The sequence below is a fragment of the Vipera berus genome (genome assembly GCF_964194415.1).
Source record: "Vipera berus genome assembly, chromosome: 1".
Lineage (NCBI taxonomy): Eukaryota > Metazoa > Chordata > Lepidosauria > Squamata > Viperidae > Vipera > Vipera berus.
In genome coordinates this window covers 346,361,383-346,387,297 of record NC_138202.1, presented here as the reverse complement: position 1 = coordinate 346,387,297, position 25,915 = coordinate 346,361,383, and the positions used below count along the sequence as shown (strand labels likewise).

The window sequence follows — 25,915 nt, the reverse complement described above, 5'->3', positions numbered from 1 at the left end:
GAGGAGTTAACAATAAAAGAAAACCAGGATGCCAAAGAGCAGAATGGCTGGACACTATCAAAACTGACACCAGCCAAAGCATAGAACAACTGAAAGAAGTAGTGCAAGATCGGAAAAGAACTGACTCATAGAATTGCCAAGAGAATTGCCATCATCATTATCATCGTCCTGTTTGTGTGCACCCCAAATATATCTAGTTGGCTATGTAGAGAAAGGATGTGTTGGACCAAGATGTGGGTTTTGGATTTCTTATCTTCTTAAAAATATGCAAGATTGAACCTGATAACTAATATATTAGAGTCTGCTTCTTTTCAATCCACTGGCCTCCAGAATTATATCTTCCACTGTCCCTATTAAGGAATCAGGAAGGTCAGTATGATCATACAAAAAAAAATGAAGCCACAATAAAAATGTTAGCCTTTTGGCTCCCAAAGAGACCTGAAACAGTCAAACACAGCAATATTTCAGGTGCTGGTTGTTCCTTCATAATCTCCAGCTGGCGAGCTCTTTATTCCAATACTGCTGACATATGTTGCTTATCCCCGAGATAAAACAGAGGCATGGTACAACGGTCCTAATTTTAACTTTAGGCTCTGCTGCTTTCCTCCTGACACATCCACACTTGGCACTTTTTGCAACCAAACAGTTGGTGCCAAAGCACAACTGTGTAGGCAGACACTGTTCATTGCATTCAAATTGAGGCACTGAAGCTGCGTCACTTTTTGGTTTCTCTTGGCAGACAATTTGGATTATGTTGCAAGGATTTAGGCCATCAGCTACAAGTCTCAGATGTGAGGACAATCTGGCTGCAACATCTGTCACCCCATTGATTATCAGAGTTGATTCAGTTGATCAGGCTGTCTAGGCAGGTGTCTCCTTCCTCCCTCCCCACTCCATGTGTGACTTTTCTGTAGCTGTATTTTCACTGGAAGAGAACAACCATCCCGGATAAGAGTGTACTATTTTTCAGTCAAGTGTATATCTAGCTACAAGAATTAGGCAAGCATTGAACCTTTGCATGTTTTTAGTTTTGGTAAGTTTGAAGTCAACTTAGCTATTTTTATAGAAAAGTAGGGCATCGTTGAAGGCAAGAACATAAAGAACATACTGTGTCATCTTCTCATTTTTAGGACACAGATCCTAACATTTTTTATCTATTTTACAGAACAGATAAAAAATTCAGACCGTGCACCCATTTCTTAAAATCAAGAGACTAAGGTTTGTTGCAGTTGCATAAAATGTGTGCTCTTGCCATGCCCCAGATTTGATAGAACCAACATTCTTCATAAGATGACAAATTCATGTTTTAAGAATATAGTTCAACAATATATGGAGATTGTTACTATAGTATCTCTTCCCAAAATAGCCACTGACATACGTTGTAATTTGAAACCGAAACAAAGCTAAAGCTGGACAAGATCAAATCATATGAGTTAAACTAAAGAACCTTCAATTGTCTTACAGTACAATATCTTTTGAGGTGCCCCCCTAATTTCCACTTTTGACTCAATGAAAGAGCAAATTTGATATAGTATTTGGGCCTTCTTGTGGCATAGGAGAAGCTTGGGGATCACCATCAATGAATTGGTGGAACCTGCTGGTCACTGAATGATATATAAGACCATCTCCACATATTAGAAAATGTATCTTTGCATATTCAATGACAAATGCAATGCCTTGCTAGAGTGCTTTAATTAGAGCAAGATTGCTGTTGGAACAGCTGCTATGAGCTAATACACAATGCTATTCCTTACCCAATTCATACATAAGTAAACCTGTTTGTTTGTTTAATCTATATTTCAAGCTAGTCATAAGTTGAGGATAACCTGTAACATCTTCTCTAGTACTTAAATTAAAAACATATATCTTCTTCCCATATCTCATGCCTTATAGTCAAATTACAAAAAAAACCACATTATTCATTCTAATCAGCAAAAATCTATTAAGAACTTAATATTATAAATCACTCAGAGTTACCCTAAGATAAGATGGGCAGCCAATAAATTAATAACCCAATAAATAAATAAACTACCAGAAATACTAGCATTTATATTTTGATCTTAATTAAAGAAGTTCAAATTTATACTCAGCAAATTTGCACTTTTCTCTAAGAAATAAAGCAGAAGATATCATTCCTCACTTACAAACAAATCTGGAGAAAATCTGTATGGAGCTAAACATGGGTGATCCTTGTCTTCTCCTTAATCTGAGGAGGAATTTTGAGGAGCTGTTCCTTTCACCAGTTCCTATTTCAGTCACTGCAAAAAGCAGTGTTTCACTCAGTCCTCTATGCTCTTCCTGACGCCCTGTCTTCACAGTTTTTCTAAATGACAACAGGGTCAGGACCATAAGGATTTAGGAGGAATGATCATCCGTAGGTTCGCAACAGCAACAAAAAAGGCCTGACTTTGGGATCCTGCAAGGGGCCTTTGTTTTGCTGAAAAGATCTAGAACATGGTGACTCAGTTAAATCTTGCTGTCAGGGTTCAAGCTGAGGATCCCAACGAAGTAAATACACAAGAGTCATTTAGATCTCTAATGCAAAACTTTATTGGGTACAGCATACCGGCACTAACAAGTTGAAAACCAGCTCCGGCAATATGGTGAGGAAAGGATAATTAAAAGAGTAAAACTTTCCCTCCCCTCTCTGACAGTTCAGATCACACGATCCAATTAATCCTCAGGCAGTTGTTATGAGAAGAACGCCACAACATCTCTTCAGTGACCTTGGTTCCCATCTGGATAGAATCCTGCTATACATTCCAAACCTTCCCCTCCCCCCCCCTTTGCAACTGTAGACAAACTAGAAGCAGCATGACAGTCCTAACACAAGCAATCTTCACAGCTTGACACTTGCCAATTGGACAGAGACAATTGGAGAGAGGCAGTCTAATAGATGAGAAGATTATAAAGCTAATTCTGATCATAGATGAGAAGAAGAGGACAACCAGCAGCAAAGTGGATGGACTCAGAGTGACGATAGGTGTCCCATTGGAAAACCTGAAAGACCAGCTTAAGGACAGATCATCCTGGAGAAAATCTATCTATGATTGCTAGGAGTCAAGAACAATTTGATGACACACAATGAATCTATTAAAAGTCTCCTAGGCCCCAAGCTCCTTCCTTCCCAACTATTGTTTCTTTCACTATTGTTTCTCTTTTGCCTTGATGAAAAAAGGTTGGATTTTCAATAACTAAGCAGAAGCCTAAAGCTGAAAGAAGACTCCTAATTTAATTATTAAGAGTCTTTCCCCCGCCCTTCTGCTAAGAGAAAGAATCTTAAGGTACAAAATGTACCAGATGCTTGTGGCATATACCAACTTTCTTTTATTATTACAACTCAACGTCTAACAATCAGAGTTTGATGGAAAAAGACCTCCACTTCTGCAGGACCCCCACCCCACCCATAGTGACTTGTAGGGTCTTCTAGAATTATGCAACTGTGATACTGTGTCAAAAGAACAATAATAGATTTTGTATCACTTCAAGGATGGTTGGGAAATCCAACAAGAGGGAAAATGTTGCTAGTATGCAAACAGCTCTAGGATTAAGTAATCCTTTGCCCAGGAATTTGTTTTGAATTTCCCAATTGAATGGATTCTCCCACACACAGAATTCCACTTCCTGTTCCTCCAAGTTATTTCATCTCAGCAGTGCAGGTAGTCCTCAGTTAACAACTAATTGAGCCTGGGAACTCCACTGCTAAGCAAAGTGAAAAATGACAAAATTGTGCCAATTTACGATAGCAGTTCTGGAAGATCCAATTGTAGTCATTAAGTGCAACATCACTTGATTGCTATTTGCAACCTCTGGTTGGCTTCCCCTTTGACTTTGCTTGTTGGAAGCTGGCAGTGATGGTCACAAACGGTAATCATATGACCATGGGACATTGCAACCGTCATAATCATATGACGGTTGCCTTGTGCCCAAATCACACCCACATGATTGTGAGGATGCTGTGACAGCTGCAAATTCAAGCACTGATCATAAATCTTCTTGTTCAGAGCCAACTTTGAGCAATTGCTGAACAAGTGGTCTCTACATGAGCACTACCTGTATATTTTAGGGTAGGAGAGAAATTCTTTTGTTGCTAGTGTTATTTAACAACTGAGAACCTTTCTAATTTCAAATAAATTATGTAAAGTTCAGCAACTAGATCCCGATGGATAACTTCTGTGCAGAAGAACGACATAGATGCTTTGCATTTTAAGATTGTGCTTTTGAGGGGAAAAGGCAGAGAAAGAAAGGTTGCCAACGTAACATCTGTTTGCAATGCCTTAAACCAAACATCTCATTTCCCAGGATCATACAATAGCTACAGAGGTCTGCCATGTGGTTCCAAAAAAAGACATAGCTGCTTTAAATAGTTGTGGAGGGGGGGTTGTTCATACCTGCATTCTGGAACACCTTTTTGCTTTATCATTAGTGACCTTACATCTTGTGTTATAAAAGACAGTCCTTTATTTCATAAATACATGCCAGTTGCCAAGCACTCAAATTTTGATCATGTGACCATGATGCTGCTGCAATGGTTGTAGTGTGAAAAATGGTCATAAGTCACTTTTTCCAATGCCATTGTAACTTTGAACAGTCACTAAACAAATGACTAAGTTGAGCACTACCTGTCAGTGTATATGCACTCTTCTTTTTGCATGTTCTTAACTCTGTAATACCTGTTTCTATTACACTTCATAGCTGGCAACTTATGAAAATATATAAAAGTAGTCATGTTTCAAGGAAATTAGTCCACATATTTGGCTGTCAGGGCTGATTTAATCAAGTGACATATGTGTGTAGGTGAAGCAGTCCTTATTAAATGCTGCCACTGTTGTTTGCTTTAGTTCAGATTCATGATATTCATAATAGGATTTATGTAACAACAAATAATAACCAGAAAGAAAAAAGAGGTTGTAATTAAAGTTCGTACAAAACAGGTACACCATGGGTATAAAAAATAAGGTATTAAAAATGCTTATATTATTTATAAGATTGTTTTTTTACAGCCTATGGCTTCAGTGCAACTCTCTAAAATTCAGTATTTCTTTTTAGCAAAATAAGTCAGGTAATAGAACCAAAGTAGATGTTATGTATGCATTACCCAAATATATGGGGTACATTTCAAAATATTTTCTTAAAAATGAGCTTGCTGCATAATATGGTGTCTGACTGACCTTTTATTTCATTTATTCATTTTTAGATTATATAGCCCAAAACTATTGGATTGCTTAGAAAGTGGTAATTTTTCAGTGAACTCTTGAGAATTTAAACCCTGGAGTGGAACTAATGCTCCAAAATTAAATATACTATAGAATATTATATGCTAAGTAAACAGTTTTACCTTTGTTGCTTGCATGTTTCTTGTCAGGCGTATAAAAGTTAATACGTTTGGATAGTAATTATTCAGGTTTGAAAACTAGAAAAACAAGCATATTTTGAAAGCAGGAAATAAGGATGGAGTGGATGGAGTATGCAGTACTAATAATAAGGCACAAAGGGCAGTTAATTGCAAAATAGAGCAGGATGGACAAAGACCACATGGTAGAGCCAGGGGAACAGGATGTGCAGGTAGTCCTTACTTAATGACAAGTCACTTAGTGAGCATTGGAAGTTATGATGGTTCATACAACCTGACTTTGAAGTTCCACAATGCAATCAAATTTTGGGCACTTGACAACCAGCTCACATTTATGGCTGTTTGCAGCATCTTGTGGTCGCATGACTGTGATTTCCAGCATTTGTTCACTGCTAACACTGTTGGGTGGCCATTCATTCATGAGCCCATCAAGATTGACACATGGGTTTATGATCTGTCTCAGTTGTGCTTTGCAGGTAAATCTTTCTAAGACCTCTTCCGTTAGTGAAAAAGCCAAGAACTTCTTTTTGAATTATTTTCTGATAGGCAGAAGAAGTGAGGGCAATGGGGTAAGGGGAATGGTATATTAGTATGGTTTGCCAGATGTTCAGACTGAATTTGGCATTTTTATCCACTTATCGCGTCCTTCCCAAGGACATGACATAGGCAAATATTGATGTTTGATGTTGTTAGAGGTGTCGTCACAGGTTGTCAGCTGTTCCCAGTAAAACTGCCTTTTGCAGTTGACTGATGGCAAATTTGTCAGTGCTGATGGTGTTCAAGTGGTGCTGAAATGTTAGTATAAATTTTATTTATTTAACCAAATAACAGGGCTGGAAGGGACCTTGGAGGTCATCTAGTCCAACCCCGTGCTCAGGCAGGAAACCCTATACCATTTCAGACAAGTGGATGTCCAGTCCCTTCTTAAAAACTTCCAGTGTTGGAGCATTCACAACTTCTGGAGGCAGGTTGTTCCACTGGTTAGTTGTTCTCACTGTCACGAAATTTCTCTTGTCAGTTGCTTTGGAGAATAGGTTGACTCCCCTCTTCCTTGTGGCAGCCCTTCAGATATTGGAAGACTGCTATCATGTCATCCCTCGTCCTTCTTTTCATTAAACTAAACATGCCCAATTCCTGCAAGCGTTCTTTATATGTTTAAAATATATTTGCTTGCCTCCTTGTTCACTTGCTTGCTTGCTTGTTAAATGTATTAGCTGCCCATCTTGCCACAAAGAGACTCTGGGCATCTTCCAACATTAAAAGTAATAAAACCATAAAAAATAAATATTTCTAATAATAAAGATACACATGATAGTTAAATCTCCTCTATTGGTCCATCAACCTCTTCCAACGTGATACTCCCTCTGTTGGGGCTCCAAGCCAAATGGCAGAGCCAGGTCTTCAGTCCCTTACAGAAGGTCAGGAGGTGGGTGCAAATCTCACCCAAAGGAGATAAGGTGTTCCTTGGAGGTTGGGTGAGATCCTTTGGATGAGATCTGTGTCCACCTCCTGATGTTCCATAAGGGCCCGAAGACCTGGCTTTGCCATTTGGCTTGAAGCCATGGTAGAGAAAGCTCTTCTCCTGGATCCCGCCAGTGTAATTACTTTGTATGCTACTCAACTCTCAAGGACTCTGGGTGACTCACAACCATCAAACAAACAAATAACAAATCAACCCCAAGATCAATTGATTTATCAATACTGATGGTGTTCAAGTGGTGCTCCAGTGTTATTAGTTTTATTTATTTATTTATTAAATTTAAAATGGCAAGCAGGAACCCCTCTCTCCCTAGCCAAAGGCACTTGAGCATCCTGCTTGTTTACTTCCTTTTTAACAAATTCTTCTGCCTTCTGGAACCCCCAATACAGTAATGCTAAGTTTTGCAATCCAGGGCACTTTTTGTACTCTGTATATTTCACAGTCTCTCGAAGACAAAAATACACCCACACCTTCAATTAGGTCATTCTCAGCTAGGCTTAATTACTTTCTAAACTTTGCTTGTTTTACTATAAACCTGAATTGTACTTTCCCACCCATCAGCCTGCCAAGAACAGTATCCAGAAATTGCAATTCAACCATTTTCTATTATTTTTGCCTTTTAATAATAGATGCCTTGTTGATGAGGTGCAGTCTGGTTAGGGCAAACGAGAGGGTAGCAAGCTTTGGTTTTCAGAAGTCCTGAAATCCCATTATGCCAACATAAGACACACACATATGGAGGCAAATATATACTTAAGCAAGTACCTCACACATTGTTTTGATTACCAAAATGATTTGATTACCCTTTGGAACCAGCTTCCCACGGAGCTTAGGACCGCCCCCGACCTTCGCTCATTTCGTAGGGACTTGAAAACTTGGTTTTTTGAGTTGTCTAAATAGGCCCAGACTGAGGGGTTTTAATTTTTAATTAATGGGGTTTTAGTTAAGTTCAGGGATTAATTTAATCTTAGTTTTAATCATTTTTAATTGTATATGATGTATTTTAACTTTTAATTTTCCCTGTAAACCACCCTGAGTCCTACAGGAATAGGGAGGTATATAAATTTAAATATAAATAAATAAATATAAAATAAAGATGCATTTATTTATTTATTATTTATTAAATTTGTTTGCTGCTCATCTCACCACAAGGACTCTGAGCAGCTTACAACATTGCAGTATTGGTCTAAGACAGCAGTGGCGAACCTTTTGGAGACCGAGTGCCCAAACTGCAACCCAAAACCCACTTATGTATTGTCGGGTGCTGAGTGGGTGTGGCCCATTGGCTGGGTGTGGCCCATTGGCTGGGCGTGGCCCATTGGCTGGGCGTGGCTGCGGTGGTAAGGGCAGACTGGGTGGGACTAAAAAGTTCAATCAATTCCAACTTTGCGATTTTTTTCCCCACAAGAAGTTTAAATTGATTGATTGATTGAACCTTTTAAATATTTTTTTTGCACATGGCAGTGAAGGCCTGAAGCGAAAAGGTTTTATAAAACCCAGCTGAAGGCCTAGGACTGGGGCAACAGCACGCATGCCCACAGAGAGGGCTCTGCGTGCCACCTGTGGCACGCGTGCCATAGGTTTGCCACCACAGGTCTAAGAGAAAACTGAATATCATTTTGCCTTTATGTTTTTAATGAAGGTGTTAGCTAATCAAATTCCACCTATCCGGGGAAGCTAATGTAGAATATGATTTTCACCTTTGGACTTTTTTTTAAAAAAAGAAGCATTTTAATCATTATTTGGATGCAGGACTCTTAAGGGAAGTTGCTAATCATAAGGATCCATCAGAGAAAATGCAACATTATTTAAATTTAATATATTTTCTTAGTAAATATTGACTCTTAATGCTTGAATCACTGTTTGGGAAATAGTTATGGAGCCCTTTTCTTACTCTGGCTGCGTGACTCAAACAAGTGGGATCAGTTCTGTTTTTACTACAATCCAGCAACCAAACGTTAGAGGAAACACACACACCAACACATGTGGGTGCCTGTAGACATATACAAGCCTGTTTTGCTTCAGAACTTAATAAAAATCTGCCTTTCCATAAATAGAAAACTGTTTCCGTTTAACCTAAGCTGTTCTAATTTAGCCTTGAAAAGTCCCCAGGAGTTTCAGCTGTTACAAAAGCCGCATGACCAATCTTGGGTGCGCCAAGGACAGTGCCTATAACACCTCTGCTGCACAACTCACATTGGGGGTTGCTTTGCTTCTGGGTTCAGTTCAAAGTATTGGTTATTACCTTTAAAGCCCTGTATGGTATAAGTCCAGGTTACCTATAGAACCATCTTCTCCCCATTACATCAGTCAGGTAGGACCCTGTCAGTTTAAAGAATTCCAATGTTTATTTATTGATTAGATTTTTATCCTGCATTTTATTATTTTTATAATAATACTCCTTCCTCCTCCTCCTTTCTCCACAACAACAACTTTGTGAGGTGGGTTGAGTTGAGATTGAGTGCCTGGCTCAAAGACACCCAGCAGGACTAGAACTCACCATCTCCTGGCTTCTAGTCTGGTGCCTTAACCACTAGACCAAATTGGCTCTCAGTAGCATAAATAGCAATAAATAAATAAATAACCACCATAATACTAACCCTGGGTTAGTATTATAACATCTGGTCCCTTGGGAGCCCTAGGTCCCTTGACAGCATAACTAGGTCTTAAGGGCTTTATGATCAAAAGGGATGGGGCCAATCTAATTTCAGGGGAAATAATGTTCCATAAGGCAGGTGCAACAGTGAGAAAGTACATTTCCTGGAACCCCTCAGATATAGGTTCCTAGCCAATGGTACCCGTAGCATGCCTTCTCCATGAGATCTGATGGGACTGGCTGATGCAACCAGGGAGAGATGATCTTTCAGCTGCTTTTGTAACAGCTGAAACTTTAAACAGTACATGGGTATAATAATGATATGGAGTAAGTAGTAGGGGAGGTAACCTAAAATTTTGACTTGGGGGGATGGGGTTTGTGGGCAGATGGCCATTCCAAAAGGCATGTTAAACCTACAAAGAAGTTCTTGTTTTTGGACCCTGGATTTTTAAAAAATCATTTTAAATCCGTATCCATCCAAATAGAGAACATAGTAGCGTTCCATTAGTTAAAATCAGCTCTGTAACTGGACAGTTCTGCCAACTTGCAAAAAATAGGATTACACAAAAAAGTAAAAATTAAGTATAGTGTGGATTATGGTCATCATTATCAGAACCAGGAAGCTGCATCTCTATACTGCCTGTCATAGTGCTGGAAAAGACAGACCTTCATCCTGATCCTACCTTAGTGCTCTTCCTATGCCTTTAAGGATAGGTTAGTCATGATTCCCACTATGATTGTGTATGTAAAGAGACTGATCCAGATCTTCCTCATAGTTTGATATAGGTATTGCGCTTTGGCCTCTGGAAGGTCTCATAATAAGTTGCACTTGTGTAGTCTTGGTTGTTTGCATTGCATAAATATTCCTTGAATGCTCAAAGGAGGCTTGGTGGAGCAGTGGGCTAATGCCTCCTTAAGTAACACCAGCTGCCTGCAATTAGTGCAGGTTCGCATTCCACCAGGCTCAAGGTTGACTCAGCCTTCCATCCTTCCGAGGTAGGTAAAATGAGGACCCAGATTGTTGGGGGCAATAAGCTGACTTTGTAATAATGCCGCTTGGGGGGGGGGGCGAAAGCCCTAATAAGCAGGCATATACATAGAATGAAGGCTATTGCTAAGCACATTGGTTTGTGCTTAAATTGTAAGCCGCCCTGAGTCTTCGGAGAAGGGCGGGATATAAATGGGATTAAAATAAAATAAATAAAATAAATAAATGTAAGACACTTATTCTTGTGGGACCAAGGAGGCACTCACACCTGAGCAGTAGTTTAATTTTAAAATATTTGGGAATGTTCTTTGTTGATGATACTTCAGAACTTGCTTACTGTTTTGTAGCTCAATTCATCCATGAGAGGTGATGCTGGCTATCACCCTGGCTGGCTTTGAAAAGAGTTTGGAACAATTCATGGAACTAGTAGGGATCAATAGCTCTTAACTTTGAGGGAAGTAGACTCTAGAAAGAGTGCAAAGAGCAACAAAAACGATTAGAGGACTGGAGGCTAAAACATATGAAGAACTGTTGCAGGAACTAGGTAAGTCTAGTCTAATGGAAAGAAGGACTAGGGGTGACATGATAGCAGTGTTCCAATATCTACGGAGCTGTCACAAAGGACAGGAAGTCAACCTACTCCCCAAAGAACCTGAGGGAAAAACAAGAAGTAAAGATGGAAACTTATCAAGGAGAGTTCCAACGTAGAAATTTCATGACTGTGAGAACAATTAACTAGTGGAACAGCTTACCTTCAGAAGATGTGGGTGCTCCCTCACTGGAGGTTTTTAAGAAGAGATTGGACAGCCATTTATCTCAAATGGTATAGGATCTCCTGCCTGAGAAGGGGGTTGGACTAGACCTCCAAGGTTCCTTCCAACACTGTTACTCTGTTATTTTGACTGCCTCTGAAGGACATCTGCTGGGAGACTTGGGGGCTTCCTTGTTCAATTGGTTAGCCCCTGTGAGAACAGACTGCTGACCAAGGTGGACCAAGAGGTCCAGTCCAACAGAGCAGTGCTTATGTTCTTCTCCTTGAAAGTCAATAAATAAAATTGTTTTTCTGTGCTTTTTCACCCTTCTATTTCAGAGCTCCCTTCATCAGAACACTTGAGCGTAGCAGATGCAACATGGCTGGCCCTCAACGTCGTCTCTGGAGGAGGTGGCTTCTCTGGCTCTCAGCCTATTGGTGTGACCAAAATTGCCAAATCAGTCATTGCTCCACTAGCCAATCAGAATATCTCAGTGTTTATGCTTTCCACGTATCAGACAGACTTTATTCTGGTAAGGAAACCTTGATGTGAAGAAATGCTGGGAGAAGGAGGCATATTCTTTCCACCAGGATCCTAATAAGAGTCTCCAAAAGTGCTTTTCAAAAGACAACTGGATTAAGAAAATTGCTTTTTGAAAAGCAATTTTGGGACACCCATGACCTGGATAACTGAGAATCTCCATAGACATCCTAATAAGAATTAAGTACACATTTGAAGGGATGAAGCTAAATTCTCATGCTTTTTTCCCATTGATTTTTCCTCGGATCCGTGATAAATTACTGTAATGTGCAAAGTAAGCTTTGCACATCTGTTTGCTTTCTTGAACTCAGCTGAGCCAAACCTCTGGGCTCAGAAAACCATAGTTTGCATTTTTCCCTAATTGTCAAGGATAGCAGTTTAACCAGAGCCATCTGCCCCCATATACATTACTATCCACACTTTGAAATTGTTGGTTAAATTTTTGGAATTTTGTATTGTTATTCTTCAGACCTTTCTCAACCTCTTTCAGTAAGCAGGGCAATGCATTATGTCTTTTGCAAATATGTAACAGGTCTGTAATGCCGCCACCTTTTAAAAATGTTCTCTAATAAAAAAGATGAAACACTGTATTTCCAAGCCACAAATGACATTACTTTTACATCAATCATGCAGAGCAAGGTCCCAAAAGTGTTCAAGCAGTGAATGCTGAGTACAGGCAGTCCTCGTTTATCAACCACAGTTGTGGCCAATAACTTGGTCATTTAAGTGAAGTGTGGTTGCTAAGTGAAACCATGATTGTACTTACAATCTCACTTCTGCTTTCCTTTGCTTTAGTGACCTGCAAAAGTCCTAAATATGAGGATTGAGTGCAAAGTTACTTTTCCATCATTACCATTGCCACGAACAGTCACTAAATAAGGACTATTTGTAGAAAAATGGAATAAACCACTTGGTGGAGATAAAATATCTTTTGTAGGTTAAGAACAGGGGATTGGAAATGGAAAAGTAGGAAGAAGTAATCCTGTCCATCAGCATTTGTATTACAATATTTTGTGGCATGTTAATGATCATATATATATATTCAACAAACCTTGCTTAACAATCAATATTCATTGACCTATTGTAAAATTGGAACAGCTGGTTTAAGGAGTTTCCAATAATACAGAAAAGGTTTGGTTGTGAATAAGGAACGTGAAGTGCTTTAGAGGAAGTGCTTTAGAGGAAGGCCCACTTAATTGTCATTTGTGAAGTTCAGAATTCTGCATTCTTACTTCAATTCAGAATAGTTCAGAAATAGTTTAGAAATCTTAGCTGGTCAGTCAAACATTTCAAGAGACCCAAAGAAGACTGCATGGATGCATTTCTCATTCTTTGTCCAGTGCCTTAATCATTGCATCAAACTGACTCCCCACATAATACATTAGTGTATATTACAATGGACTTGAGTTGTGTGTGGTTCATTTGTCTTATAATGCAGTTTAAACCAAGCCATCCCACTGAGGCATTGTTCAATATTTGTAATTATTCAGGCATAGCGTATTGTGTGAAGGCAGCAGCTGTATTTTTTAAAAAAAACAACACACAGGGCTAAGAGTTGAGTATCTTATGTCACGCCATCCATGATGAAAAAGTTAGAATCAGGACAATAACCTGATAATACAAACATGGCCACCATAACCCAGTCTGGCAATAGCTTTCACACACAAAGTGCAAATGTTTATGATCTACAAGAACTCTCAGCTCCTGTCTCTTCATCAGCTGATGAAGAATTAAATTCCTGAAAGTTGACAAGGTGTTCGTTCCCCTAAGGAGATTTTTTTTCCCCCTCAGGTACGTGAGCGGGACCTGGCCTTTGTTATGCACACCCTGGCTTCTGAGTTCACCATCCTCAGGGTTGTGAATGGGGAGACTGTGGCAGCCGATAACCTTGGGATAACCAATGGATTTATGAAACCAAAACTGGGTAAAGAATTCCCTTGCCTTCTTCAGCTGTCCCACTTCAGGGCCAATGCTTCTTTTCTCATCCAGCCCATAAAAGCTGATTGCCTAAGGGCAGATAATATACAGGTGAAACTCGAAAAATTAGAATATCGTGCAAAAGTTCATTTATTTCAGTAATGCAACTTAAAAGGGGAAACTAATAGATGAGATAGACTCATTACATGCAAAGCAAGATAGTTCAAGCCGTGATTTGTCATAATTGTGATGATTATGGCTTACAGCTCATGAAAACCCCAAATCCACAATCTCAGTAAATTAGAATATTGTGACAAGGTGCAATATTCTAGGCTCAAAGTGTCCTACTCTAATCAGCTAATTAAGCCATAACACCTGCAAAGGGTTCCTGAGCCTTTAAATGGTCTCTCAGTCTGGTTCAGTAGGAATCACAATCATGGGGAAGACTGCTGACCTGACAGTTGTGCAGAAAACCATCATTGACACCCTCCATAAGGAGGGAAAGCCTCAAAAGGTAATTGCAAAAGAAGTTGGATGTTCCCAAAGTGCTGTATCAAAGCACATTAATAGAAAGTTATGTGGAAGGGAAAAGTGTGGAAGAAAAAGGTGCACAAGCAGCAGGGATGACCGCAGCCTGGAGAGGATTGTCAGGAAAAGGCCTTTCAAAAGTGTTGGGGACTTTCCCAAAGAGTGGACTGAGGCTGGAGTCAGTGCATCAAGAGCCACCACACACAGATGGATCCTGGACATGGGCTTCAAATGTCGTATTCCTCTTGTCAAGCCGCTCCTGAACAACAAACAACGTTGGAAGCGTCTTACCTGGGCTAAAGAAAAACAGACCTGGTCTGTTGCTCAGTGGTCCAAAGTCCTCTTTTCTGATGAGAGCAACTTTTGCATCTCATTTGGAAACCAAGGACCCAGAGTCTGGAGGAAGAATGGAGAGGCACACACTGCAAGATGCTTGAAGTCCAGTGTGAAGTTTCCACAGTCTGTGTTGATTTGGAGAGCCATGTCATCTGCTGGTGTTGGTCCACTGTGCTTCATTAAGTCCAGGGTCAACGCAGCCATCTACCAGGAGATTTTGGAGCACTTCATGCTTCCTTCCGCAGACGAGCTTTATGGGGATGCTGACTTCATTTTCCAGCAAGACTTGGCACCTGCTCACACTGCCAAAAGCACCAAAACCTGGTTCAATGACTGTGGGATTACTGTGCTTGATTGGCCAGCAAACTCGCCTGACCTGAACCCCATAGAGAACCCCAAGAGAAAGATGAGAGACATGAGACCGAACAATGCAGAAGAGCTGAAGGCCGCTATTGAAGCATCCTGGTCTTCCATAACACCTCAGCAGTGCCACAGGCTGATAGCTTCCATGCCACGCCGCATTGAGGCAGTAATTGCTGCAAAAGGGGCCCAAACCAAGTACTGAGTACATATGCATGCTTATACTTTTCAGAGGTCCGATATTGTTCTATGTACACTCCTTGTTTTATTGACTGCATGTAATATTCTAATTTTCTGAGATTGTGGATTTGGGGTTTTCATGAGTTGTACGCCATAATCATCACAATTATGACAAATCACGGCTTGAACTATCTTGCTTTGCATGTAATGAGTCTATCTCATATATTAGTTTCCCCTTTTAAGTTGCATTACTGAAATAAATGAACTTTTGCACGATATTCTAATTTTTCGAGTTTCACCTGTATTTCAAACGCATTGATAAGTGTCTAAGACTCCTCGCTTTTCAACTCCTTCCCTCTCGGAAATTCAGTTTGTGTCATTCCAACCTGGAATATAGGTGTAGCCTGGAGGAACATATTTTTTCTCCATTCCTGTGCTACTTTTCAGCTGTCTTTTAAGAGTTTCTTAGCACTCTTGCCTCCAAAGGGACACAGAATTAGTATTCCTATTTTGGAAGGGAGTCATTTGTTTTCTTGTTTTGAGGGCATGTTAAAGAAACGGGTGGATATTGAATTCTGCAACTCATAAGTGTTCCTCAGCATTCTACTTTTTTTATTGCTACTATCAATACCAATGATGGGGAAAGGGTTGGTGTGCCTGTACAGGGTTTTTCAAGGACAGACTTGTTTTTCAGTTCATACACTCTGAAAAGCAGAGAAGGGAGATTCACAGCAGTTATGGCTATAAGTAGAGGACTACCTCCTATAGTAACCATAGATATATCTGACCAGTGCTTTTTTTGTAAAAGAAAAAGGTGCCGGAACTCACACATGTCATACAACCCGCCTTGCCTACCCTACAAGGTTCCATCCAAAAAAGGTGCCGGAACTCCGTTCTGAGCGTTCTATGAGAAAAAAAGCCCTGTATCTGACATATAGAACTCAAGATGCTTTCCTTTGGCACATAGGATTGCAATCTCTGGCACTACAAGCAAGTTGCCATTGTGTGCAATCTGCCCTTAGTCTGCAACTCAGGACATGGGGATGGTTGAATACCCTTAAGTTGCATGTAGAAAACTAGCATGACAAGGAAATGTTCGCTGTTGTGTTAGTTTTCTCTCTGTAAAAAAATATTTGCATTATTCTACTTCTAATGGTGTTAGAAATGGGGAATCCAGACTGCAGTTTTATTTTTCCCATTATGAAGCCGTCAACCATGCTGTCTCTCTCCCTTTCTTCCAGTTCAAAGGCCTGTCATCCACCCGCTTTCCAGTCCGAGTAACATGTTCTGTGTCACCAGCCTGGACCCTGATACCCTTCCCTCTGTTGCTACACTCCTTATGGATGTCATGTTTTACTCCAATGGGTATGTTCAGACTGGGGCATTTTCTTTTCTAAACTTGCTTATTTTAATCCCATTAAGAACATTTCTCATAGCAGTAGGATGAAGTTAGAGCTTTCTTCAATAAATGTGTCCTCAGATTAAACCAGCCTTCCTTGGCCTTGGTGCCTCTAGAGCAGGGGTCTTCAAACCTGGCCCTTTTATGACTTGTGGACTTCAACTCCCAGAATTCCATAATAATAATAATAATAATAATAATAATAATAATAATAATAATAATAACAATAACAACAACAACAACAACAACAATAACAATAATATTGTAGTTGTTGTTGTTGTTGTTGTTGTTGTTGTTGTTATTATTATTATTATTATTATTATTATTATTATTATTATTATTATTATTATTATTATTATTGAAAATATCACATCTTCTTCTCTTAACTGCTATTTAGGAACAAAATAGGTTTTAGGACCCTTCTAGGCAATGCTGAAACCCTATGGCAGCTGTAGATTGACAATTTGAGAAATGATGTTTAGAAAAACCCCTCTCAGTTTTCTACGACTCTGAGAAAAAAAACTCATAAATCCAGTATGAATACATCTCCAAAGCGTGATAAGAAGGAACACTAATTTGATAGCCTCACTCCACATCCAGTAGACTTTGCATAAGTTGAATGGACCCTAACCACGCTTGTCTTTTGCTCTTTCTTTACTCCAGAGTAAAAGATTTAGTGGCAAGCAATGAAGATTCTGAACACATTCGTTTTTTCTCATTTTCTCTCATTGAGGGATACATTTCTTTGGTGATGGATGTACAGACGCAGAAAAGGTAAGAATTGGAACAAATCTGAAATACTGGTCAAGACTTTGGATGTCTCAAAGTTATCTGCATTGTCAAGAAGGGGTTGAAAAGATTCCCAGAATAATTAAGGGTTTCTTGGTCCAACCTCAGATATGTAACCATTAACCATTTTTACAGGAATATTTTTTGATGCCTCCATAACTCTCTTGGTCTTTTAAAATATTTTTATTTTAAAAATCAGATAGAAAGATGCATGCTGCACGGTCAGTATGCCAGTCTTTAGAATCACGCTTATCTTCAAGAATGTGTTTAGGTTTCCCTAGAGTGGGATATATGTTGATCTATAACTGTAATAAGTATTTGATTGATTGGAGTGAGATAAAGAGTATTCTAAGGAGCTCCTGCACCTTCTGAAAAACAGATGTTTCATAATTAGCCATGTCCACCAAGACAACCATTTTATAAAAAGACACGTTTCTCTAGGCAGCCATTTCCTGAGATGGGCTCAAAATTCTAGTTATACTTCCAGCCTCTTTGTGGACTAAACCAAACCATCCTTTGAAAAATAGGATGATAAATGATAGATAGATAGATGATAGATAGATAGATAGATAGATAGATAGATAGATAGATAGATAGATAGATAGATAATGGATGGATGGATGGATGGATGGATGGATAGATATGTGTACAGACACCATTTGTTGTGATTCAGGGTCAGCCTGTGGGTTCGGCAGTTGGGTCGGACGAATCAGAGGAGGAGGGGGGTGTTGAAGACCTTGCTGAGGGGGTTGAAGATCTTGCTGATGATAGCCCTCAGGCAGGCCCCTCCCACTTGGTCACCATGGAGACCCAGCTGTGTGAGCCTGACAGTGTGGATGAAGATGACCCACAGCTGGCCCTGTTCAAGGACGCCCGACGCAGGAGACAGTCAAGTAGGAGTAAACAGAGGAAGGCTGTGGGGCTTCTCGGAAGGAGGCAGAGAGATGCCACGCCCTGAACTCTTTATAAAGGGAATGTTTGGGGAGGGCTGGTTTGCTGAAAGCAACCGCTCAGATAGTGTTTCAAAGCTCCTGTATCTTGGTACGTCTTGTTTGTTTTTTGTAGTAATAAATTTGGCAGACGTCATTCCAGCCTCTTGCCGTTTATAAAGGGGTTGCCTTTTCTGCAGGGCCGGTAGGAGGCTGGTACAGAACACCATTGAATTATTGATTCAGAATTGATTGTCAGAATTGATTGTATTTCTTTATATATATTGTTTTGACACTTCTTTCTTTTTCTGCTATTTTCTCTGTCTCTTTCTCTGTTTAGATTTCCTAATAATCTGTTGTTTACAAGCGCATCAGGAGAACTCTGGAAGATGGTTCGCATTGGAGGGCAACCTCTTGGCTTTGGTATGTTACATCATACTGGTTGGCTGTTTGCCCTCTGCCTTTCTCTGTTGTCCCATCAGGATCAGGAGAAACCCCTCTGCTCCTTTTGCGGTTGTTGTGTTGTTGTTGTTTTTTAAAAAACCCTAATATTGCTGAAACACTGAATAATGTCAAAAAGTGCATCACTGGGAAGATTATCTGAAAGCTGCCATTGTTGCTAAATGCTCCTCCAAGCTGATGTTAAGGAATCATTATTCTGAAAGTATTACAGGTAGTCCTTGCTTAATGGCAGTAATTGGAACCATGGCTAAGCGACGCAGTCATAAAGTGACGGGTAGGCAAAAATCAGTGGGATCAGGAGTAATTTCCAATTTCTTGCCGGCCTCCCCTTTAATTTTCCTTGAAGGCAGCTGGCAGGGAGCATTAGAAATGATGAACTTTGCAAATTTCAATCCCACCTGAGTCATGGTTCCTGGATTTTGGATGCATTCTGTAAGTGAGCACATTTGAGACAAGCTGATTCAAAATGGTTGCCCTGTGATGCTCCATTTCGCTTAGTTGAAAGCTACAAACAGACACGAGTTTTAATGGTTTTGATGTCATCATCAAGCCCTCCCCTTCTTTGCAAGTTCTTTGTTCATCATATTTCCAAATCCATCTGTGGTAACTTGAGAAGGCAAAACTTGGGGAAAGTAAAAAACTGAACAGTCACTTGGTTAATTGGATCCCTCAGTTAAACATTAACTTTATTAAATCATTTTAAAAGTTGCAACCCATCTAATGTCACTCTGAGAGGTGAATGTTTTCTTAGGCTCAGAATCTGTCTCTCCCCTTAATTCCACCTCCCCAAAAATATAAATGGGGGGAGGTACTCTGTGTGAATGTATTTTGATTGGCAGTTCTGTTACCAAATCATTGCAAACCATAAGAAAGTAGCTGTTCCAAGGTGACTCAGAAAAGCTTCATGGGCAAATAGTGACTGAATCCAGATCTCTTTCAGATTTGAGCATTGTCTATATTAGGATTTAAATAACCCTTTTCCAGGCCAAGAGCTACACTGATCTTCGAATAGTGTGCTAGAGAGGCTTACCGGACATTTAAATTTGATTTAGTGCCAATTCAGTTGAATACAGTGATTACATAGAGTGAATAGCATTGATCCTTATATGTTTAGTAAGTGTCATCTCAAGTCATTTTAAAAATTACAATCTGGTGGCAACTTCTAAAAAAGATTTTGGAGAAGGGAAAGGCTAGGACTTCAAGTTGTGCATCTCTGTTTAATGTATCCCCAAACCACACCTTTTGTGCATAAGAAACATATGCATGCAGGCAGCTCTGGCAAATGTGGAGAACCTTTCAAGTGCAAAATATACTTAAATAAGAAAAAAATGTTGAAAAACAAGCTGGAGGAGCAGACGAACCGAATAACCCAGTTACAAGCGCTGAGAATGTGCTGAATGAATATTGACTGACTTTCAGGGAGATGTAACCCTTGTGGGGGAAAAGGCATGGAATGAAGTACCATGGAAAAGATCATGGTTAGCTGATGGGCTTCATGAACTGAAAGTTCTGATGCTGGCCTGATTGGGGTGACCACCTTTTAACTGTTACAAGAAGTCCTCGACTTACGACCATTTGTCCAGCAACCATCTGAAATTACAACAGCACTGAACAATGGGACATAAAAGTCCTGCTCAAAGTTAAAGCCTCTGCAGCACCCTTGCAGTCGTGTGAACAAAATTTTGGCCCTTGGCAAACTGCCTGCCTTTATGACCAACCATAGGGACACTGCAGGGCCCCTCCGACCACTCGTCCCCCTATATAACCTGTTGGTCCCTGCAGACTTTGAGAGTGCTTCCCACCCCACTGAGTCCCACCCCTCCTCCCCACACCGCTGTTTCAACTTACCTTTTGCATAGATCTCTTTTGGGAAGCAACCAATCTGCTGCGATGCTCACTTCTGGGAGAGTGCCATGCAGCCCACCCCTACCCCCCAATGTACAGGTAATCCTCAACTTACGACAGTTCATTTAGTGATAGATCAAAAGTTAACAATGATACTGAAAAAAGTGGCCTATGACTGTTTTTCACACTTATGGCTGTTGCAGCATCCCCACAGTCACGTGATCTTAATGTGGATGCTTGGCAACTGATTCATATTTATGACGGCTGCAGCGTCCCAGGGTCATGTGATCACCTTTTGCATCCTTCTGACAAGCAGGGTCCGTGGGGAAACCAGATTCATTTAACAATCGTGTTGCTAACTTAGTAACTGCCGTGATTTACCTAACAACTGTGGCAAGAAAGGTCGTAAAACGGAGCGAAATTCACTTAACGAATGTCTCAGCAACAGAAATTTGGGGCACAATTGTGGTCATAAGTCGAGGAGTTGCTTGTATTGGGACACCAAGGAGTGAACTGGCTGACTCTTCTTCCTGAACAATAGCTCTGGAGAACCTAATTCCAGGTGTCTTCTACACAGATGGGAGCCAGGCCCAGTCAGACATTTTGGTGTTTGGGCAAAAGGTTAAGATATGTGATAATACAGTTCCATATGCTGAGGATGTCTGAATAAACACACTGAATCACATTTCAGTACCTGCTGCTTGAGGCAGTCACCTCATTCTGTCTAATGATAGGGCTGACCCTGATAGCTGCCTGCTCCCTATTATCTAAAGCTTTATTCAGTATCTCAACTTCCTCTGTTACTCTGCCTCCCAGGAATTTTAACTGTATTGCATTAAATCCCACATTAGTAAGTCTGCAGGCTTCCCCACTTCTCTCAGCCCTTCCTTACTGTCTCCTTGCAATAAAGAGTATGGATTTGGTAGCCTGCATGGCTGTTTATGGCTTGTTTAACCGCTCTCCCCTGTGTTCAGAAGTGCTTTGAGGCCAAGGAAATGCCAGAGAAGAGGGACAATAAGTGACAGCAGGAAACGGATGACCTTCTGGAAACATCCCTTTTCCAAAGACAGGGAAAAAAGAAGAAGGCAGATTTGGCCCATTAGTTTTATATGACAGTGACCATTAATTCTTCTTGCAAGCCAGCTTGCAGATCAGTTGCAGGAAAGTAAGATTTTTAGGCAGTGATATTGTCACTGCTGCAATCTCTGCAGTTTCTTCTAATACGCCAGGGCGCCTTCCTTTTGATGGAGCTGGAACGGGGAGGGAAGTCTCATAAATCTGAGACTTCCTTCAGCAGAGAAGAAGGCTTCTGTGAGAGGACCAAAGTAAATTGACCATTATTGCATTGATAATGAGACTTTCAGGGTTTTTTTTGCTATTGCTTGTGACCATTTTTTTTTCTGTAGAGAAAGTCAGCAAAGTGATCCAGCTGCTGTTAGATGCTCTGAATACTGAGAACGGTAGCTTCAGTACGTCTGTAAAGCACCACCTTGGGGAAAACTGGAGACGAAAATAGCCTATATCAGTTAACTGAGCCACATCCATGCTTCATTTTCAGCCCAGAATTTTCTAGCCATTTGGACTGCAGTTCCCATAATCCTTGCCCACCGAGAGGAAGGTTGGTAAAAGATCTGGGCCAGAACATCAGGAGCGCTCCTCCCTGAGGCACGTAACACAGATGGGATTGGCTTCCCTTCGTTGCAAAATCGGCAAACAAACAAGTTCTGAAGATTTAAATCCTAATTCTCACTCTAAAAATAGTGCCAGAACTATGCACCCTCCTCTCCCAGCTAAATCACTTTACAATATATCTGTGTCCACATGATAAGTAGGACTAAACTAAATATCTCTTGGAATGTATTATTCACGTCTTATCCTCATTGCCTTGAAGGGCTGTATTTTCTAAAGAAGAGGCAGGGAAGAACAGCTCTTTCTGTCTCCTGCTACAGGGCTGATTTTAGCAGCCACTTCCTGGTGTCTTCCATCATTTCATTTTTATGAATCGGGCAAGCTGTTGCTGCAACTGTCCCACCATTTTATTTTTCCAGCAGGTTCCAGAGAGACTAAAAAGAATTGCTACCATAGGCCAAAGGCAACTGTCCATGCTGCCATTAAATTAATAATGGTCTTGTAGAAATCATAAAACATGCCACTGTTTATATCTTTTTATTATATGTAGAAGGGACACGGTGTCTCAGTGGGTTAGGACGCTTAGCTTGTCAATCAGAAGGTCAGCAGTTTGGCAGGTCGAATCCCGAGTACCGCGTAACAGAGTGAGCGCCTGTTACTCGTCCCAGCTTCTGCCAACCTAGCAGTTCGAAAGCACATAAAAGCGCAAGTAGAAAAATAGGGACCACTACGGTGGGAAGGTAACAGCATTCCGTGCGCCTTTGGCGTCTAGTCATGCCGGCCACATGACCACGGAGACATCCTCGGACAAGCGCTGGCTCTTCGGCTTTGAAACGGAGATGAGCACCGGCCCCTAGAGTCGGAAACGACTAGCACGCATGTGCGGGGGAACCTTTACCTTTTTATTATATGTAGAACAAGTGAAAATGTGGTCTGGTATCCCATTCAGATTGAAACAAATGCATGCTTCTGCTTTAACAGTCAATTTACAACTTGCCAACAATGCAGCACCTACAAGTGGCCTTTTGTGAAGCTCTAAAGTTGATTTTTGGTGGGGGAAAGTATGGATCCACTCCGGCGAGATTTCACTAGTTTTGCCTGGAAGATATAGATACGTCTGCTCTATACTCTGTGAGCTTCGAAATTTCACAAGGTCTTGGAGACAGGAGAGAGTTGCTGAAATCTCTATTGCAACTGTGCTTAAGGGGGCTTCCGATTCATAAACTAAGCAGAGGTTTCTGAATAATGTAAATAGGCCACTCTATGCAGAGTGTTTCTATAAATTAATTTGGATGTTATTGGGTCTCGGACAACTAAAGCTAGCTCTCTTTTTGCCATTGTGAAGTTTAATGAGCTTTTTCTTCTCCCCAGATGAGTGTGGAATCGTGGCTCAGATCTCTGAGCCTTTAGCTGCCGCAGACATCCCCGCCTATTACATCAGTACTTTTAAGTTTGATCATGCACTGGTGAGTTGATTGAGATGAATAATGTCTATGCTACTCCCACTCTGCCTTTCTCATATGTTGCATATCTCCAGACAGTGTTAGCCAACACCTCAAAAGAGCCCTTACTTGGAGAAAGTTTATTTGCATGACCAGTAAGCAGCTGTCCATAGATTCAAAAGTAATTTTACCTGGAGAAGTCGGAAACATGTTTTCCCCAACTAAGCCTCAGGTTTAATCTTTCTTATAAAAAGAACAAGATTCTGAAGGACACCGTGTTCCTTATTTGTATGGGGCTTATAGAGGAGAGCTACCTTAACAAAATTCCCTCCTGCCTTTGGCTGAAGGTTTGAAACCTTTCAAATTGCCCTTGTCAATAGGGATGACTTTCCATTTTGTATTGATTTGCCATTCTCTTAAAAAAATGTAATGTCCCCCTCCAAAATAAAATAAAATAGAAAAGTTTGGATTTATTTTTGAAAAGCAAATGTGCTGGTTGTGGGAATTTTATTCCTGTTTCCTTATTATTTATTTATTTATTTATTTATTTAATTATTTATTTATTTAATTAATTTAATTTCTATACCGCCCTTCTCCCGAAGGACTCAGGGCGGTGTACAGGGCAAATACCATAAAAATACTATATACAAAAGTTAAAAAATTAAATAATACAGCCCAATTCCAATAAAATTAATACAATAATATTAAAATACCCCAAACCCATCAGACCAGGCCGGACTGTTCAAATAAGTATGTTTTTAGGTCACATCGGAAGGAGCGAAGTTCGGGAGCCATCCGGAGCTCAACCGGTAAACGGTTCCAAAGGTCTGGCGCGCCCACAGAGAACGCCCTCCCCCTGGGGGTCGCCAGTCGACACTCTTTGACTGACGGCACCCTAAGGAGGCCCTCTCTGTGGGAGCGCACTGGACGAAGGGAAGTTGATGCCAGCAGCAGGTGCTCCCGTAAGTAATCCGGACCCATGCCATTTAGGGCTTTATAGGGCGGCGGGAAAACTACCCTCACTCAAAGAAGCAGTTATCACTGCCTGAAACCAGCCTTGTGTCCCCTCCCGAGCCGAATAAACCAGCCAGGAGGGGCACGGGTCCAATAAACACGTGGTGGAGCTCAGCCTCCCCATAATCCTGTCCACCTCTTCCAGAGTCACAGGATCGAACTCCTCCCAGATAACATTGCCAAGACCACCCATGTCCTCACCGTCAGACTCTGCCCAGTCGGAGTCCAAACCAGTCCGGATCTGAGCGATTTTGTCCGACAGATGTTGGCTAAACTCCTCGGCACGACCCTGCAAGGGCTCCTCCCTCACCTCCTGATTAAGGAGGGAGCGAGTCACCTTAAACAACTATCGTCCGGTCTCCAACCTTTGCTTTCTTGCGAAGGTTGTTGAGAGCGTGGTGGCGCATCAGCTTCCTCTGTTCCTGGAGGAAGCTGATTATCTGGACCCGTACCAATCGGGTTTCAGGCCCGGGTACAGCACGGAGACGGCATTGGTCGCGCTGGTGAATGATCTCTGGCAGGCTCACCTTAAACAGAGCGGCCAGGTGATTATCTGCGGACGCAATGAGGGTAGCAAAGTAGTTAGACCTTGCCGTCCTCATCGCCGCGAGATAAGACCTCGTAAAGGACCTTAGTCGCAATCGGTCGGATTCAGACCGGCTGGACCTCCAACAGCTCTCTAGGCCCTGTCTCCGACGCTTCATCTCCTGGAGCTCCGCAGAAAACCACGGAGCCCACTGGGATCTGCACCGGGTCAGGGGCCGCATGGGTACAACTTGGTCGAGTGCCTCCGTGGCTGCCTTTTCCCAGGCTTCCACTAAGGCATTGGCCGAGCTGTGAACAAAGGCGGCAGGTGGGGACGCAAGCACCGCCTGGAACCGCTCAGGGTCCATTAAGCGCCTAGGGCGGAACCATCTAGTTGGTTCAACAACCCCACGACGGGGAGTGGCAAAACGGAAGACCAGCCGCAGGAGATGATGATCGGTCCATGACAGGGGCGTAACAATTGGGGAACCCCCACCCAGATCATCTAACCACCGGCCAGATAGAAAAATCAGATCGAGCGTGTGACGCCCCCCCCCATGAGTCGGGCCCTGAATTACTTGCATCAGGTCCATGGCCATCATGGAAGCCATGAACTCCCGAGCTAACTCAGATGATCCCCCCAGGGATGGTAATTGAAGTCACCCAAAATCATAAATATGGGGAATTCAATCACCAACCCCGAGAGGATGTCGAGAAGCTCAGGCAGGGCTACTGCTATGCGACTAGGCAAAAGGTACACCAGCAGCAAGCTCAACTGAGCCCTAGGGCCACATCTCATGAGGAGAGACTCACACCCGGCTATTTGGACAACGGTGGCCTCCCGCGGACAT

General features: G+C 41.4%; 1 protein-coding gene across 2 annotated transcripts in view; it reads left to right on the top strand.

The window, feature by feature from the left end:
- Positions 1–25,915, top strand: part of CASTOR2 (cytosolic arginine sensor for mTORC1 subunit 2) — a 100,665-nt gene that overhangs the window by 71,978 nt on the left and 2,772 nt on the right. For both annotated transcript variants that reach the window (XM_081313843.1, XM_081313844.1), the window contains exons 3-8: positions 11,508–11,701; positions 13,501–13,633; positions 16,272–16,395; positions 17,093–17,203; positions 18,488–18,570; positions 23,455–23,549. In XM_081313843.1, coding sequence (XP_081169969.1) covers positions 11,508–11,701; positions 13,501–13,633; positions 16,272–16,395; positions 17,093–17,203; positions 18,488–18,570; positions 23,455–23,549 — 740 coding nt within the window. The remainder of the gene's footprint in view (positions 1–11,507; positions 11,702–13,500; positions 13,634–16,271; positions 16,396–17,092; positions 17,204–18,487; positions 18,571–23,454; positions 23,550–25,915) is intronic.